The 19,592-nt window shown below is 42.2% G+C and overlaps 1 protein-coding gene across 3 annotated transcripts in view; it reads left to right on the top strand.

The window, feature by feature from the left end:
- Positions 1 to 19,592, top strand: part of Mrtf (Myocardin-related transcription factor) — a 211,812-nt gene that overhangs the window by 58,535 nt on the left and 133,685 nt on the right. For 2 of the 3 annotated variants that reach the window (XM_067359899.1, XM_012367993.2), the window contains one exon: positions 9,599 to 9,674. The exons of the other annotated variant lie outside the window; for it this stretch is intronic. In XM_067359899.1, the coding sequence (XP_067216000.1) occupies positions 9,629 to 9,674 (46 nt within the window). In that variant the 5' untranslated portion in view covers positions 9,599 to 9,628. The remainder of the gene's footprint in view (positions 1 to 9,598; positions 9,675 to 19,592) is intronic. 3 annotated transcript variants of the gene reach the window in all.

Raw genomic sequence — 19,592 nt, 5'->3', positions numbered from 1 at the left:
GAACGGATTTTTTTTTTATTTCCGTATCTTTTAATCGCGCGAGTTACGTAACGCGAGACTTATTTCCACGTTCTTTTTTCAATGATCACCGAGTTCGCGGTCAATAAGTATAAAATTGTCGGCGGTCGTGGGCGTTGACAATCGTATAATCGCGGGGAGGAGGATGATCGTTTGCCGAGTCGAATCGATAAATCTCAATCTAAATTTATCCTTCTCGCGGGAACATGTTGCTCGTAATCCGCGATGCTTTTTCGATTTATGGCCAGCGCCTTCCAATTACAGCTTTACAGCTTCGCGGCGTTGCGTAAATACACGTTATCGCGCGCTATTTTGTAATTCCGTGGAAATTATTCAGGCGCTGTGTAGTCATCGTCACTATAGAGCTCTCAGGGGTGTGGCATCCACTTTCGACATATGTCTGAGTTTTGGAGTCTGACTTTTTGGACGACCTCGACGCGCGAAGTCTAGCGTTCATCTCACGACGGCATAAAAGTGATTCGTAGATACGCGAATGGCTCGTAAACATCGAGTCGAACAGCTGTCGATGGAAAACATGGGCTATATTTAAGCCTGACTACGTTGGATATCCCGTGGCCAGTCTTGACAATAGATATTGGGGCACATATTCATTTTGCTCGCAGAGCGTCAAATGAAATGCGTGCGTAATCGAAACACAGATGTGATTAATCGTTTCCTAAAACCGACCCGCTCAACCGCGAGCGCCGGCAGTCAATAGCGCAGCGTGGAAAGAATGCCACGTCCAAATATTATGAGAGCAGGTCAGAGAATTTCGGGACATTGGTGGGCGAGTAATGCCCCGCGCGCCAGCGTAGATCTATGTAAATGGTTTGTAAAGAGCAACTCTTTTAAGCGACTTGGAGTTTATCGTGTGTATAAACGCTGTAAATCTAGACCAGTCTGAGGCGCGAGGGTGCGATCGCGCGGACGTGCGCTAACAGGTGGAGCGCTTCATCAATTTTCGCCCGTCATTATTATCGCGTTCGTCGTCTTTTATCACCATCGTCGTTCTGCCGCGGCTGCTACACTCGTATTTTTACGATGTCTGTAAACGAAGAAAAATCGAATATAGATCTCGTCCATTGCGGCGACCTTCGCAGGATTCGCGACGAGCGGGTCGTTCGCGAGAATTGAGAATTTGGCAGTTTGCGAGTTCTGGACGACTCTTTCGATTATTTATCGGCACGGTATGCGTGAAGCGTGGGCGATGGTCCCCTCCCTCCCCCCACATGGTCCACCTCCTCGTTTTCTGGCCGGACTCCAAACGGCAGCGACACCCTCACACCTATGGATTATTTCTCGTACGACCGTCGAATATACGTATTATGCGTCTGCCACACTGACGCCTTCGAGTGGAAGTCTTACGCGCGAACCGCCCACACGCGGTTACAAGCTTACGCATTACGTCGTCGTGATTACGTGCATCCTCTCGTAGATCATGCTCTACGCCGCCTGTTTGCGAACTTTTAGATCTGCTTTTGTAACATCAACAAAATCATATGATTAATAAGCCATGTTTCGAAGCATAGTTTGATATCGTCAAATAACATTCAATAAAAAAAAATACACACATTTTTTTGATATGCGTTAAATTTTGTTGAAAAAATAATTTTTTTTTTTTTTTTTTACCGTGTTATTTTACTCGGTTTTGTTAGGTGAAAATCGCATTAATTTGAAAACAGCTCGCGATCGTCGGAGCGAAACGAGAATAATGTTACGTCTAATAGAAGTGTTTACGAAATGTAGATTGGAACAGAAATCACGAAAATAATATCCGAAAATAATATCGTGAAATCGGACAGTTAACCGACTATGCGTGAATATTAAATTGTATTTGTAGTTGGCTCTAGAGCTTGTCCACATAACGGTAGATACACCCGCACATCGCATATATATATGTCGTTGACATAATGTTTCGCATTATTAATACATTTGATTTTTGATTTAATGTAACAAATGTTTTAATAAATAGTTAATAAATATTAAATTCTACAGAGATAAACAAATAACACATCAATCATAAGAATTAAAACAATAAAGAAAAAAATATTTTATGAGTACGGAATTAAAAGAAAGAAGTGGAAGAAACTGAAGGCTAATGCAAATTGGACGCAAGATGGATGCATATAGCATCAATCATTTTTTTTGCGAAGTTAAGACGTATATTCTTTTCACTCTGCACCAAACAATAATACTTTTTTTTTTTTTTGTTCTGACGGACAGCCATGCCTTGAGCTCGCTATTTCTGTCGTCGCGATTAGGCTTGTTTATGACGGCGGCATGGAATGAGAGTGATCTTTGAAACAAGGAAGTTAGGTTCGTTATATTTAACGGTATAGGCCGTTGTCGATTGATCCCGATAGAGTAACGTAATATCCGCCGTCTTCCTTTCCCCGTAGTCTTTTCCGCCTCCTGTTTGGATGCACACGCACCGCGTTCTCCTGTTGCTCTTGGCAGATATAAGCGTGGTTTACGCCGTAACAGCTGTGCGCGCACGCACTTTGCTCGCGCAAAACATCGCTAATGGACCGACAACTTCAAATCCAGTCGGTCTCTCGCATATGTTTAGGTATATATACACCTATATATAGTATAACGTTTTATCTATCACGCTCGTATTTTTCTCGCCTGTAAAACTGTTATCGACGTATGGAAATAATTCGTGAAGACGAATCGTCGATCACAGATCTGCGTCTCGTAATATCTGAATGTTAGATACATATAACGACTTGTGAATAATATAATACAAAATTATTAATACTCGTGATAGTTTCAAACAAATATCCGCTAATTTTTAGTAATAAAGTTTCTTCGGCTTTGTTTAGTTCTAAAATTGTACAGGAGTTCACTGAGATTAACCACGAAGGTTTCAACAGGAAACTGCCGCGAAATAGGAATAAAATGAAAACGTTTCCGAGCAAACACGTCTATTTATCTATAAGCTATAGGCTTCGTTTCCGCGATTCGGCACGTTCGATTTTGTCATTGAATCCCAAGCGTTTTCGCGCGTACTGTGAATGGTATCGCGCCGCATGAATCATCGGGCATTTATTACACACGCCAATGAAATTCGGTGGCGGATCGGTGTATAGATATGCGCGTATGTACAGTGTGCGATGTGTGCGTGCGCGCACCCGATGTGCCGAAGCTAAACATTCCGCGGAGCATTCACCCTGGCATTGCTGTAAAAATAAACGGATCACCAACACCACGCACCCGCCTCGTCTCCGCAGAGGTCTCTGCTTCATTTACGATACCACTGAACCGAATGCAACGTAGCTCTTCCGATCTCGCGGCTTCCTCAAATCAGCGGATGACCTTCGCGGCTGCGACATCTCGAAGCGAGCTGACGGATCGGACGATCCGGCGATCTTGAATCACGTACGAAAATCACTGTCTTAACAATGATGTGTCTAGAGCGATTCGGATTCTAGGATAAAATCTTGAAATTTGGAAACGGTCTCGAAACATCGAGAGGCCTCGCTTCTTTTCGCTCCGAGACGCTTTTCTCGCGAAACGCCGCGGCTACCGCGAGATCTGACAATCCTCTAGTATTTTCCGCGAAGCGAAGGCGAAGGAAAGAATACGCTATCGCGAATACGTGCCAAGTGAGTCAGTGAGCTGGATGGCACACGAAATTAGATCGCGTAGCTATTACGCGCGACCACCGGCGACGCCCGGCTGTTCCCGTCCAATTTGCATCATTGGAACGTACCTGTGTTGATTCAGCGGTCCGCCGTGGCGCGTCCTTACGCGCGGCCGCGTTCGTCACACCTATTACATTGTCGGCCGGTCGCTAATCGAGGCTGTCGGTGATTTTTCGGCGGCGCGACATTTTGCAAATTACGCGCGCTTGTCAGAGAGGTGCGCGAGGACAAGCGGCAACGTCATTCCGGCTAGACATCGCCGCTCTCCTATCGCCGTACATCATTCGCTATACTTAGAACGGGACGAGTGCCTTTTGCAGCAGGCAAGAGCAGCGAAGATATGCGGCGACCATGTCTGGCTGGTCGCGCCAATTCGTATTGTTCCAAAGCTTTTCCGTCCGTAGGTCAAACGCGACCGTAAAGAGAAAGATCGCGATAGCATCTCGATAATAAAATTCTAAATTAAATTTCTATCAAGGAAAAATTTAGTTTAGAATTAGACGAAAAAATTTCGTTAACTATTTGCATTTTTTCATTCGCCGATTCTGTAAAGCAATAAATATTAATTTTATGCCCGATTGATATCTCAAACTATTTCACGAACGGACAAATCTGGAAATAGCGCGACGAAAATAAGAGGCCTCTCTTGGCACCTTTTTGACAGCGAATTACCCTATATATACGTAATAACACTGCAAAGTCCATGGATGAAACAACAACGGAACCCGATGAAAAACGATGATTAGACGAGATATGATGGCACTTGGCGTGGACTTGGCGACGAGTCTAGGAAGCGACGCGGCTGTTGTAGCCCTTAATGAGCCCAACGTGAGATCAGTCCAGCCTCTTTAACTCGGTTGCTTCTGTCAACTGTCTCTGTCCGCTTAAGAACTTTCACTGTCTTCTTCTTCTTCTTCTTCTTCTTCTTCTTCTTCTTCTTCTTCTCCTTTTCCTCGCCTCCTCTGCCACACACCACTCTCCTCCGCAGCACGTCGTCCGGAGGATGACCTGGATGGTGCCCAAACGAAATACCACCTTCACTGCTTCCTTTTTCACGAACCATTTTGGAGAAACGGTCGCCGCTCATTGCTCCAGCTTTCTTGGATTATAACCACATTTTGTGTTTATAATCTAATAAAACTGCAGCAATCACATTTTGCTCCTTAAAACGCACGATTTTGACTATAATTAATTTTGAATTTTTTTCTTTTCTTGCGAGATCTCTGAGAAAAGATCCGTTTTAGGGTGATATGTTGCATGGCTGCATTCATTTAAATAATAAGAGGTATATTATTGCAACAAATTTCATTTTTGATTCTTTTTTCTTTCGAAATATAAGAAAGTAAATTTTTTTAGCATATCTTCTGCTCGGAAATATATGATTGATCGCATGGTGAATTGGCTCGGATGCGATTGCAACGTGCCAGAAAGTTGATTGAATAATCTTACGTTCTTCGCCGGTAATTCTGTCGAGCGGATCGACGTCAGTGCCATTGAGTGCTATCGAGTGCCAATGAACTGACCTCTCGATACCTATGTGATCGTTGGTCGAGGGTTGATGTCCCGAACATCACGGCAGGCATTTCTGATGGGCGGCGTGACATTCGTCGCGGAATTATCTGACAGATTAATTGAACATTAAGCAATAGGCGCACTTTCGTGAAGCTTGGCACGAATTTTGCCGAAAAGCTTTCCCGTTATCTACTTCCTGTTAGCGTCATTGTATGCTCGCTAGAGACGAATTGGCTGCCTTCCGGGCTGCGTTCTCAGTCAAGTTAGTCGACACGAAAGTCGCTTGCCATCTCGGCTGCGACGAACGGAGACGGCCAATATTCGCGACAAATATTTTCAGATATTTTTAAGTGGATTAGGTTAGGTTGAAGTAGATAGGTGACTAAGTGGATAGGTGACAGAAACACACGCATCACACACATTTTAGAGAATATGTAGAGTTTATAAATAGCCGAGAGGATACGCGAATTCTCTCCCGGATGTCGATAATTAGAAGATATCACGTACTTCCTTTTATTCAGTTTCTGTCTATTAATTTCAAATTATGATTTTTATTAATAAAAACTTACATTGGATGGCATCGCTTATAATATTTTGTAATATTAAATTTTTAATATTTCTGTGGTTAGCCTCAAGATGAATATTTTTTTAATATTCACAATTTAAGAATGCAAGATACTTTTTTATCCATTTTTATTTTTATTAAGAAATAAGCGGTTGGAATGTACTGAAAGACTCTGTATATAAAGAAATGAATGCGAGAGTCTTGAGTATTTTGTTATTTGCGATTATGTCAAATGCATGATGCGAGATGGGTTGTAAATGTTCATTAAATAAAGTCATATTTCGCATACATGCTTACATAATTCTCGCAAACAGCAACATGCAACTGAACGACACCCACGTCCATTGGGCGTCACTCATAATTCTTCGTTATACTGTGTCTTTAACACGTTTTGGAGCGTGTTGTACGACGTACGCCTGTTCCGCGCACAATGTTACTTATTATATCCCGAGGTAAAAGTGTCAAAATGCCATTATAGTGAAGGCGAATGAGAGCGAGGCATATATGACGCATCTGTCACGACATTTTGGCGAATCGTGAACTCAAAAGGCGCCACGAAATAAACAAGTTTATCGAGCCGTAGCGTCGCATGCTTCTTAGAAAATTAGGCGACGAAGTATATTCCTGTCACGAGAGCAGGTGTTCACTCCCTCGCACTGGCCTACGACAATTCGTTGATTTGCTCCGAGTTTGCTTTCTCTAAATTTCATCCGCGCGGTAAACCCGTCAAAATATCGTACAATTACGTTATTAAAACCAAAAAGTCTTTTATTACAAAACTATTATAAAATATATTTATATTTTTAATGTTATGGAAATGGAATAATGAAAAAAATATTTATCTTTTATGAAAAATTATTTTATTGTGTAACTCTATTGACATTTATAACTTTAAGTTAATTTTATTCATAAAAGATTATTGAAAATATCAATTTTTGCGGTTTTGATAAATATAGTAATTCACGCAAATGTTGCGGATAAAATTTTAATTAATTTGATCGGTATTTGTGTGTGTATGTGTGTGTGTGTGTGTCTGAATTATTTACAACCTTGGAAATAATAAGCCCAGCCCGTCGCAGACGGCAATATTCGTCCGATTTCGTTAAAAGCCCCCGTGTGTCTTAACTTGGCTCTCGACTACATTGTTGCTGCGAGTTGGCCTAATTTCGAAAGGCGCCGATGTACAAGTTGGCACTAAGTCTCATTGCATGATAATGTTGAAAAGTGTCTATATTCCTGCGGTCCGTGATTATTTTGCATTTTCTCGCACACGCGCTTGTATTTTATGTACTTTGTACGATTATTGTGACAGCGGTGATGCGAGCTTCGTTCGTAATTAACTAGGTATTTGTCAAGGACGACAAATTTGAATTCAGAGTCAACGCGACAACGAATCGTGATATCGATATATAAGTCGAGCGGATTACGAAATCCGGCGATTCAACGTTGCAATTCGGGCAACTTTATTCGAGTTACTAAGCGCACCACCCACGTGCGACCGCTGATTCGCTTTAACTCCGACGAAAAACGAGAATTTGTCTCGTTGCATCGTCGAATGCGGCTTATATGCTAGTTGTGCCGCTCCACACGATTGATGTCGTATACATTTATTTGATTTCGCGCACAGATGGTGCGTCGATTAATCAGCGACAAAATATAAACTTGCGTCAGGTGAAGTTACTACGCTTTTAGGAGAGATGGCTTAATGTGCGGAGAACGCGGGAGACTCTTCGACATTTCACCTACGCACGTGGAAGGAATCATGTTTGGCGCATGTTTGTGAGCTGATGAACTGTTAATCCCGAAAAGAACATTTCGACAGATATTTTGGACTTTATACCATTTCGTCTATGACTCGCTCGGATGAATGTGTAGGTTGCATTGGATAAATATTGCATTTCGAATTAGAACGACGATGTCAAACGCGCGTCAAGTTCAAGAACATGCTTTAAAATGGAAACTCTGACGCGCGCGTCGGCGAATTTTCATGTTTACGCAAGCGGAAGTTATTTCGCTGCGCGATTGAACGACGATTTATTGCGCTCGGTACACAAATGCCGCGGTAAAAATTCCGCGAACCCGCTCATTCGCACGTAATTTGCCAGTTAATCGCGTTTTCTACGTTTATTTTCTCCAGATAAAACATTTGTAATCGAGTGGACTTTGCTCGCTTATCGAATTCGATTCGGCCGCAATTGCGAGAGTCGCTTATCGCGCTCGGTTTGAAAGCTTGGCGAATATTTTGCGTTCGGCGCGAGCGACTGAGCTAGAACCGCTTGCTTGTCCTTGCATTACGGATATTTCCGTCCAAAGTATTAGCCGGTATAAAGGCAGGTCTCCCCTCTGCCATTCCCGGCATGGCCAGACGTTGGCAAACGCTATGTAAAGCGTTTGAGCGACGCCTTTCTGCTCCTTTCGTGCCTTTAAGCGCCGGCAACGAATGACGCCCCTTTTTTGTCACCTCAATTCATTTATCGCTAAACATAGCTAATCGATTCAATCAATCACCATTAATTTGGAGTCTGAAAACTTCGACTTCTGATGATGGATAAATATTTTTAACAAATGAGGAGAGAAGAATGCGAAAGATTATCGAAACTTGACCATTTTATAATTTAAGTAGAAATTTTTTATAATTTAAATAGATAACTTGCTGGCATCTCAGAATCCATAAATTTTATGAGTCTTATGCAAATCAGTGTATCTTCTCATATGTTGATGTTTCGCGCGCACGCGAATTCTATAGGCTGGAATAGTTAGGTAATTACAGCAGGACATGTAAAATCGGCATCAACACGATGCAATTTTCACGATTGCGAGAGGCGAGTCGAGCACTTTCGATGCGAACTCGACTGCGACCCGTAACGAGACTCGTAAACTTCCTCGCCTCCACTTTACTTACTTACCTGCTCGTTATCGTTGTTATCAAGGTCAACGTCGCTCCACCTTTCTCTCGCCGTCTGAGATTCCGTTACTTTTAGATATCGTCTCCAAGCACGTCGTTCTCACCTGTCGATAAGGGCGTATCGCGAATTCGACGAGAACGACGACGTTGGTTTCAACGATGTTTCTCTCGCTTGGCCGTCTATCCGCGTGTACCAGCCTCTCCAGGACCTAAACCTGTTTCAGATTGTAGTTAAGACGTTGGAACTTCTTCCCTACTCGCCCGGGAGATATCCCATCGGCGAATATATACGCACGAGCGCATGAACCAATAATATTTACACTGCCGTACTATATAAAGCGTAGGTCGAGCTGAGTTTTAATGAGTATGTGCACAGTATGCGCGCGAACGCACACTTGTCCTCTTTACGCTCGCTTCTTTCACGTTCCGAGTGTTGGAAACATAATTGCGTGAGTTCCTTGCAAACGATGTAGCTAATTCTCGTTCACAATTTCACAACACATTCGAAATCGGAAGTAAAATCATTAAAATATTTCTTAATTATGACAAGCATGAGTAGGTGTACTAATGGGTTTAGCTACACAAGTACATTATGACGCTAAAAACAAAAAAAATTAAAATTTTTATAAAAACCAATATAGCTGCGAAGAAATATTTGAAATAAAGTCAAAACTTCAAAGATGCAATGTCTTGGCTGATGTTGTAAGATAAACATAATAAAAATAATAAGGTAAAAATTATTATAAAACAATAATAAATCAACATAGTCGATTATATTGACGTGTCAAAGTAGGCGACCAACTTTTACTCACTTATCCAATTTCACTTATTCGCATTATACAATGATTGATTTATTATGGTTTATCAAACTCTTTTCACTTTACTTATTTATTATACACAATTTTGTGAAATATAAATTATTGCAAAAACTTGGTGATTTCTGATTTATAGGTAAGTTGCCAATCAGCCAGTTTCTTGGGAATGATCCGGCGTCTATCGTGCGAGTCGTTACGTGCAGAACGAATGGGTACGTGAGTATAGTCGCGGTTTCGCTTGTTAAACAGTGATCGATCGATCGTTCGTAAAGTAATTCGAGAGCGATTAAGTGCATTATCGAGCGTTGCGGAACAAACATCAACGGAACGAGTTCCTCCCCTCGTTCGTCGTTCTGCCGCGAGGCCGAGACGAGGCGAGAGCGTGTAAAATTGGGCAAAGCGAAGAGTGTGAAGGCGATATTTCCTTCGGAGGGGCTTCTTTCCCCGCCGAAGTAATTTTCTCGCCATCGCGGCGGCGGCGCGTAATCACATACGAATTTCAGTTACAGAAAACAGGTCTGTCGCCGCGAGCCGGAGCGCAATTTCTTCATTTGATAGTCGTTTGTTTATCGCGATTATTATTTTGCACCGTTACTTCACAGAAAGTCATTGGACGCGCGGTATATTTATTTTTATAATGCGCGCACAGTACATTTTTACCGTTAAAAATAATCGACCGCCGCACCGGAGATTATTAATTATCCAACGTGCGTTTTCATCGCAAGAAGCGACGCAAAAAAAAGTGAGTGTCGTACATCTCGTATGCAAATTTTATATGTATAGAGAGGCGACCACTCGCTCGCGTGATTACGGAGTGAGCAGTCGCGCTGAACAACTTTTTGGTGCAAAGTGCAAACAACTCTACCGACTTATACACCCGTTCCGTTCCCGATCGATGCGTAAACGACTCTCGGCAGTGGCCGGTTAAGACATTATCCCGCTGGTATTTTGCAAAAAAACGCCGTTACGAAACACACCAACGACGATCGACCAGCTCGCGTTTCATCGGCGAGCGTAAATTTGTATTTTCTTATCGGATCGCTTCGAATTCGTTTCATCGCTCATATCGCGGGATATGATGTAACATAGAAACTGATATGGAGACAATTTATGAAGCGACACTCGCCAAACGTGTTATTTTATAAATAATTTTATATCTTATAAATATATGTCGTGCGATTTTACTCTCTGCAATTTGCATTTAATAAAAAATGATGTATGCGTGTTAATAAAAGTTTGATTTATCGGGATTATAACATTTTAAAGTTTGATGTTCTCATTTATGGGCGAGTGTCGCAATCGAAGAAGAATCGAAATGAAAAATCCATCAATTTCTTGTGTGTTTCAAATACAATTAATTTTATTTAAATCTAAAGAATTTGTTGAAAATTAAAGATGTAGCTTTTGCGACATTTTACACTTTTCCGATAATTCTTATATGCGTGAGGCAATGTTTTTTTTTTTTAGTGTTCTCTGAAATGACAGAAAAATTTATTGCGTTTTCAGTATGACTTCGTGATTTGCGTGCGTAACAAGCGTATAAAGAATACAGATAGAACTTTCGAATTACTCCTACGAATGCTCCTGATTCTTCAGGATCCGAGACGTGATCTCATCTGCATGCTCGGATATGCGTTGGCCCCGGGGAACCCACACGCGTTCGAGGATTATGCACGCGCGTGCGTTCCGATGGGAAAAGGAGAAGCGAGAGGCAGGCGGGAATGGGAAGGGCGGAAACTCGTGCAAACATTTCACTTTGCGGCTCGCCGTGTTGCCGCGGGCGTGGGCTAATATTTTTATTTATCCCTCGTAACGAGATCGCGCTCGTGAAATCTACGGGAATATTTCTTTTCGCGATGCCATTCCCGCTATTTTTACGTACGCGGGCAGATTGTTGTGCGACGCGTGTCGAAGTCGAGCGAGTACGAAAATTCGGAATATACATAATTTCAACGCGTAACGTCTTCATGGATTTTGTGTTTACATGTGAAATTCGACACTGTTTGTCGCGTTCCTATCCGTCTGTGTGTCCGTTTGATACAAGAAATAGAAAATTAGGACGTAACGTATCGATCTGCGAACATCTAAAAATTTATCAGAGTCCTAACAGTCTTGAAAACATGTGCCAATAATTTTCCGCGCAACTAGTTGCTCAATGAATCGTATATTTAAAAAGATATTTCTTTACATAAATATCGCCGATTGTTTTTATCTTGTTGCAAAATTGTTTTCGTACTCACGACAGTGCGTTATCTGTATAATAATTCAATTGAACGCCCCCACGGAATTTTATTTATTACGGTTCCAAAAATCTCTCTTTTCAGCGATTCATTATAGCCGTTTATTCACATCTACCATTTTTATTCAGACCTGTTTTTTTTTATACTGTTTTGAATTACGGCATGAGTTGAAAATTTTGATATGGAGAAAAAAATAACGGTACAAAGTTATTCGTAACATATGCGACACAATATTTTTCAACGCATTAATGATGTCTGGAAGTATATATTTTTTTTAATTCCTCCGAACTCTTTTCACATTCGTTTACGCGTTTTGCGGCAACCGCTTGTCGCCGAGCGAAAGATCGATGGACCAACGACAGTGGCCGAATTTAGGTATCCGTGAGACGCGATGAAATGTGGCGAGCAGGTGGCGCAAAAGAAATGGGAAGAGTCTCGGATCGACGATTTCTTTATTCGTCGAAATACGAGGCTCGCGAATGCAAGTAACTCGACTTTCTCTCATTCGCGGATGGAGAAAAAGCACGGTAATCGCGCGCGCGCGCGGCGTTGATTTCATAAAGCTGTCGTCGCCGTCGCTCCCCCGTAGCAGAAATCTTTGGCGATACCGGCGACGGTGGAAAGTAAATATCAAGGCGGGAGAGAAGAGAAGAGAAAGAATAAGCCCCGATACACGATGCGCCGATAGTTCGGCCGGCTGAGTCATTGTTCATTAATTTTCTTTTTCACTCTTCGGTTCGCTCTCGACCTCTCGTTTATCGCGCCAAAATATCTTATTGATGCGTTTCACTTGCTCGTTTCGAGTTTAATGCTTAACGTAATGTCTGCACGAACGACTTGCTACAAGACTTGCTAAAATCTGAAAATTTGCTGATTTTTTAAAAAGTTACAGTAACTATTATATTAATAATCAAAATTAAATTTTTCTTGCTCTTTGCGACTTAAACATGCAAAATTGTCGAGTTTTCGTGACGCATACCTTGTGTTTTGATAACGGCGTGCGATCGCGTGTGATCAGCAATGGACGGAGGCTAGTGCGAAAGGTGTCGGGAGGGCGAGGAGAAAGAGGCGAAAAGCTATGGACCGACGAAGAGAGGCTAGTTAGTCGGTAAGCGCGCGCCTGGTCCAACTTTCCCCTCGATCCGCCTAGCAAGACCGTTAGGCTAACTTGGGCGTTCTATTTGCGTCTTTGACTTCTTACGTTCTACTCCCCCTCACCCCCCTCCACCTTGTCTCCCGCCCGTTTTCCTCTTCAACATCCCCCGGAGAACCCTTCTCGCTCTAGCGACGGCCGGTCAGCAACGCGGTCAAACCCAACCCGAATTACCGTTGCTATCGAGCGGAAAGCTTCAAAACGTTCCGGAGCTTTCGATTCGCTCTGCTCTCACCTGTCCGTGATCATTCAATTTTTATCGCAGCAGTTTTGTAATTTATCACAGTTATCACTGTTTAAAGCGTAGAATACATCGACGCAAAAATTTTATTAATATAAATCTAATTTTTATTTAACTAAACTCTCGCAAAGAGCTCATCTCGAGAGATTGCGTTGTCATTATGTGTCAAAGATTGATCGACAAAATATAGCTGACTATTGGTTGAATTCCAATTTCCAATAGTCATGATCGACGCGCGGGATTGATAGTTCGTGAATCAGGCTCATGGAACGCGCTCGCAACCAAAGCTCAGTATCGATCCTAAAAGTATTCTCGATTTATCGCGAATTCGATGAATTCATCAAATTCGCGAAGGCGGCAAGATTTTCTGTTGTGCGATCGTTACGAAATAACTGGCACGAAACTGGTCGTATCGCGCGCGCATGGCGAATACAGGTGGAGGACATGCAACTCTCCCGCATGGAGGAAAACAGAATGAGAATAGATTCGTCATGCGCCGCTACATCCGACCACAAACGACCTGCCGCTGGCCGAACGTCGGTCCGGTTTCCGCGAAATCGCGCGTGTTGGGGGATCAACGTCGGCGGAGATCGTCGTGGAGATCAGTCTCTCTCTCTCTCTCTCTGGAAGGCCTGCACACCTACCTACGCGGCGAGCGTACGTGTGCACGCACGCCTTTCGGCGGTATTACGCAATCCCATATGCGCGCGGGGAAAAAGTTTGACCCGACACGCAACGGCCACCCGCGCCACGGACAACTTCCTTTGAAGATGCGCGTTGCATCTATAATATATTGCATACATCTGCCTAGCGAACCCAGCCGCGATATATGTATTAAAGAGAGTCATTTAAAATAATATAAAACGATATTATATAACTTTGTAGAAATTGAAATTTTGTTTTTAAATGATTCTCAAATTTATATGTCTATTTACATACTTCATTATATTCTATATTTATTTTCTTAATATGAGAAATGTGCGAATAAAGTATTGATAAGTTTGATTTGGCTGAAGCCAGTCTCCACCAACAAAAACAAATCAAGTTCAATCAGCAGTTGTTAGCCACCGCTACAATCCGCAAAACGATTTGCACCTGGATCGAAAGACATTGTGAGTGTTAAACCGGGTAACAAGCGAGTTTCTGTCGTAGCGTTTCGTTCTCGCTGGCCATTGGCAGCAACCGCATTATTATTTTAACGTGAATGTTCTGGCGATCGTCACCAAGATAAATAACAATGCTTACGTAACGGACATGTAATGACTGCGAGGAGAATGTGTACGTCCGCTCTTTAAACGCTCCGCTTCCTCACCGCGCTTTTGGAGCCTTGTACTTTGGTCGCGAAATAGCTTTCGGCAATTAATCAGTTCGTTAAATCTGGCGTCGCGATATTCCGAGCTCGCGTGTCTCGCAGCCATTCAGAATTCACACTTTGTGTCTTCAATGACGAGCGTGAAAAAAGATTGCGCCGCCGGTGTCGCAGTATATCCGGTATAGTAAGTTAGAAAGGTACATCCTTGAATGCGGTAGAAAACCGCAAACCAGCCGAGGGAGGAATTTCTTGAAATTGAGACGATCCCTACCGAACAGTCCTTGAGCGTAAAATAGAGAAAAACCGCGGTGCCTGTAATCTGCGTTGCAGGAATGTTAAATGCCGTGTCACGAAGATCGCGGTTGCCGATTCGCGCGATCGAATAAAATCGGCATTTCGAGATTCGTTATAGGAAAAATCATGAAAACCCATTCTCTCGAGAGAGAGAAAGAATACGCCGAATATAGAACAGCGATAAAGGAAACTAAAACATGCGATTCGAAAAGATTAATTGCGCGGAACAAAGTGTTCCTCGGTACATACGCGGCGGCGATAAACGCAAATAACTAAAAGATGGCGACTACTTACGTATTTGCGGTTTCGCTGTTTATTGCTGTATGCATACGCACAGTAATCGTTTATCATGCCGGTGTTCGACCGATGCTCGTAAGGGAGGATGATAATTCTATCGTTAGCGCTTTCCAAGGATTTTACTGGCTCCGCTCTAGAAACGAGATGAACGCGTGACATTCCGTCGTGAGTGAATAATGCGACACGTGTCGCGGATGACACCAATCTTGTTAATGTGTTGTACGTACATGACTCCCAAGAATCGAGAAATTCCATTCAAGATAGAATAAAGACATCAGTAAATGTTCATTATGCTTATCTCAGAATTGATGATTTTGTTAAGTATTGTACAATTGTGTGCTTTTCTAATAATATTTTTAATTAATTTTATTGATAAATTGAAGTAATTACTTATAATACAATAAATAACTTATTTAAAATTATTATTTGCTTAAAATTTGCATAAATTATTTATTCACTCAAAAGAATGACACCAAAATATCTTAACAGTATAATTCCTTTAACAAAGATATAAACTTCTCTATTAAGGTTTTTTCCGCGGACATTTATTGATGCATCATCTCTATTTTTTCTAACTTCCAAAATTCCGGCAGACAACCGACTACCGGCTTCAAAACACGATGAAATTTTCTATTTCCGTGTTCACGTTACGGATAACGAATTTGTTGACGTCTCTACGAATGTCTTTTTATTCGGGCATTTGTCAACCCGCACGTGGGCGTAGGAGTCGATAGGTACGTCAGTCTCCGTTAAAAGGACCGTAGATTGGTCGTAGAAAAAGACGAAACTGTAAGCGGGAATGGCTTTTTTTCGTTCCACGTGATGCAAGAAAATTTACCGTTTCAAATTCCGTGCCGAAAATCTCGTATAAGTTTTTCCCTTTTTTTATTATAAATACATATTTAAGAGCTTTTAAATTTTGCTAGTGTTTACTAAACATTTTTTTACACTATCAGTTTTTTAAGAATAGCGTGGGAAAAACGGTCGTTTTTAATTAAAACATATCTTGTATAATACCTTTCACAGCGTCCACATATAGCACTGGCACAAAGCGCTTGTCTCTACTTTTCTATTCGCGTTTCTGTCACCTATTACGCAACTAATCCCGAAACGGGGTCTGCACTACCAAACATCCGAGGCACGTTATGCTTAGAACGTTCCTTACACTCGCTAAGGCGCCGAGCTTTTAGGCGCGTCGCAACTCGCGGGAAATATTTATAAAAAATTTAAATTTCTATGTCTTACATATATCGACCTATGCAATTTATATCCGCGGCGTTTTGACATTAATTCTTTCCCACTCGCCAATTTTGTCTTTGACCTAAAAAAAAAAATGCTTCGTCCGCATTTCTAGTCGCTTATTAGCAATATTCAGAAATATCTTTGGCGCGTGAAGACATAAAATGAATAAGAAAAAACATTATTCCATAAGTAATATGTGGTATTCTTACCACTCCATTAAGCGTATGAATCGGTGCATTTTATCGTGATCTCCCAACAATAATGTCTTTGATTCTTATAACGATACAATATAAATATACCTTTCGTTTCTCTCGTTGGACGGGGTTCGATCATTGTTGATTTTCGAGCACAATCGGGACTTTTTGGTACATTAAACGTATAATAAGAATCGCAATCGGTGACTTCAGAGGAAAGGTATAAAGGAGAGGCGCAATGACGCAGGGGGGGAAGGGCGCGTTGGTCGGGGCGAACTTGAGTCGGCGAATCAAGGGGCAAAGGAGCGAACACCATTTAATTCTCGGGTGAGAGAAACGCGAGGTTCGATGTGTTACGACCCTGGGCTTGAAATGAACCACGAAGAGTCAGCGAATTTTCGAGAGAGCGAGTGCCGGGCTCAATCAGCCCGGTTCGGCATAATGCCGACGCCGCCGCCGCCGCCGCCGCCGCCGCCGCACAGACGTCATTAACTGCCTGTTCGAATATTAATTACCTGGTCAGGTAGCGCGCACTTATCTCGCGCTCTGCAATTCCTACCTCCGGGTGCAACCTCCTGTTACGTTCGTATGACATAATTATTAAAGCAGCGTGGCGGCAGCGACTAGCGGTTCCGACTATTTCGTTGTTGCTCAATCCGTTATCAATATTATTGTTTAAACGTGTGTGTACAGTCTCGTTAACAAGCGCGTTTCCCGTATAATATTTCTAGTAAAAAATTGAAAATACCTCATTTTTATTACTCAAAAATTCTATTCTCCAGTTAATCGCCAATGAAGGTTTTAATAGAATTGTATCCCTAAATATTCACTAATTAATTAAGAAAGTAATTAATGGTAAAGCGTTTTAACTCCAATTTGAGTTAAAAAACTTAATGAAATTTGTAGTCATTTCTTAATATTCTTCTGTAAGAGCAAACTGATTATTTATTGTATATTTTTGTGCTTATCTTAATTTATTCAGAAAGAGAACCTTATAAATGATGCGTTACTCGCGGCTTCGCAAATGTGAACGAATATAACGATGGCTGTAGGTTTGCTCTATTTTACGGCTCTTGGAGACAAACGAGTAATGATGTACTCGTCGTCGTTATTATTATAACGGGAGGTCATTTATTTCAGTTGTTTACTTTGGGCGTTTGCGAACATCGTTCTGTCATTGCCTCCTACAAACTTATTTACTTCATAAACTCATCGTGCTAGGATTATAACTGCGACACGAAAGCCGCGATCGCAGCGATTTGGCTGTTCTGCCGGCATTTACAAATATGAAGTGGCGCTTCGGACAATAAATTATACCTCACGTTCATCTGCGATTAACATGAAACGAATACCTGACGCGCTCATAAATCTTAGTTTACTTTAATTACAGTCATAATTTTTTAATTTATTATGACATATATATGTGTATTTCCAAAGTTGACATTCTCTTAAAAAATATTTACTTTACAATTTCATATATATATAAGCATACAGAATAATTAATATATCATTTATTATACAATTATAAACAAATTTTTCATATACATATATCTTGAAAATTTTTACCTGGTCACCGCTTGAATACGATCAAGTTTATACGAGTCGTCGGCTGTGCCTGAATTCACGCGTCATGTCAACGCGAATACGCGCGAAATCGAGAAAAAGGCTCGACCGTACCGTTTATTTTTTTTGTCCCCTATTCACGTGTCGTCGTGACCTCTTCGATCGACACGAGGAGGTACGATCGGTCAAAGGCGCGTTCGCTCGAGGGCAAAGCAAGAGGACGAAGAATGCGCGAAAGAACGAAGAGAGACGATGCTCGCTCTTGGGACGCAACAATGCGCTTAATGAACCCCGCCCGGCTTATTACCGTCGTATCTCACGAATACTTCTCTCTCGCTCTTGTTCATTGTTCGATTCTTCCCAATCATAAAGTTTTCGTTCCTCGCGGAACCCCGAGATGTATGCGACGACGATGACGACGACGACGACGACGACGACGACGACGACGACGACGACGACGACGACGACGACGATGACGACGACGACGACGACGACGACGACGACGACGACGACGACGACGACGACGACGACGGCGATGGCGATGACGACGACAACGACGACGACAACGACGACAACGACGACGACGACGACGACGATGACGACGACGACGACGACGACGAATGACGACAACGAGGACGGTGATTCAGCTACGCCCATAATAATCGCTAACGAGCGTGGCGGCATGGCGCCCGTCTACCCGCCATATTCGCGAATTCCCGGCCGAATTTTGACGACTTTCGTCACACCGTCGTCGCCGGAATGCCGAGTAATTCACGCCGATATACGTCCGTCCCCGAACACCGCAGCACGGCCGCATGGCGCACGGTGATTTAACATCTTGTCGAGAGCAGACCGGTCCGCACGAGAGAAATATCTTATATCGTTAGGCTCTCTCTCTCTCTCTCTCTCTCTCTCTCTCTCTCTCTCTCTCTCTCTCTCTCTCTCTCTCTCTCTCTTTCTACTCTGTGCGCGACCGCGATCAATAATTATTTTCCCTCTTCGGTAGAGAAATCTGTCGCGGTGTCTTTAGTAATATTTTGATCTTTCACGCTGGAACCAATATCATAAAATTGCGTAACTCATAAATATAATTCTCGCATGCGTGTGAGAAAAGTGCAAGTATTTAACTCTCACACGCTAATCAACCGAATAATTTTCGCTGTAATGTTTTATAGCACAGAAAAATATCATCTTTTTTCAGAAAGCTTGTATCTCGTAAATTATGTTAAATAATCGTGCATATTTAAAGCTTAAAAACTTGGGATTTCCAAATTAATAATGCATCTGCGAAGTAACAAAATTTTTATTACATACTCACATATGTACTTTTGATCATCGGATAATAATTAATTCATTAGATTTGCCATATTACGTCTTTTTGTTGGGGTTAACGTAGTTACGTATGTTAGAGCCGAGCAGACGCAGAGTAGGAGGACAGTTTAGAAGGCGGACAAAAGTGGAGGCTCGTCCAATTGTGTCACCCATCCTGAGACTTTCGCCGGACACGGGGATGAGGTGCGGGTTTTACCTTGCCGTGGATGAGAAACGATTTACGAGCCGAGGAGAATAGTGCCAAGAAACCAATCGGCTGCCT

This window comes from Linepithema humile, chromosome 1 (assembly GCF_040581485.1).
Source record: "Linepithema humile isolate Giens D197 chromosome 1, Lhum_UNIL_v1.0, whole genome shotgun sequence".
NCBI lineage: Eukaryota > Metazoa > Arthropoda > Insecta > Hymenoptera > Formicidae > Linepithema > Linepithema humile.
The sequence above is the reverse complement of the archived record's forward strand: the minus strand, read 5'-3'. Positions and strand labels throughout refer to the sequence as shown.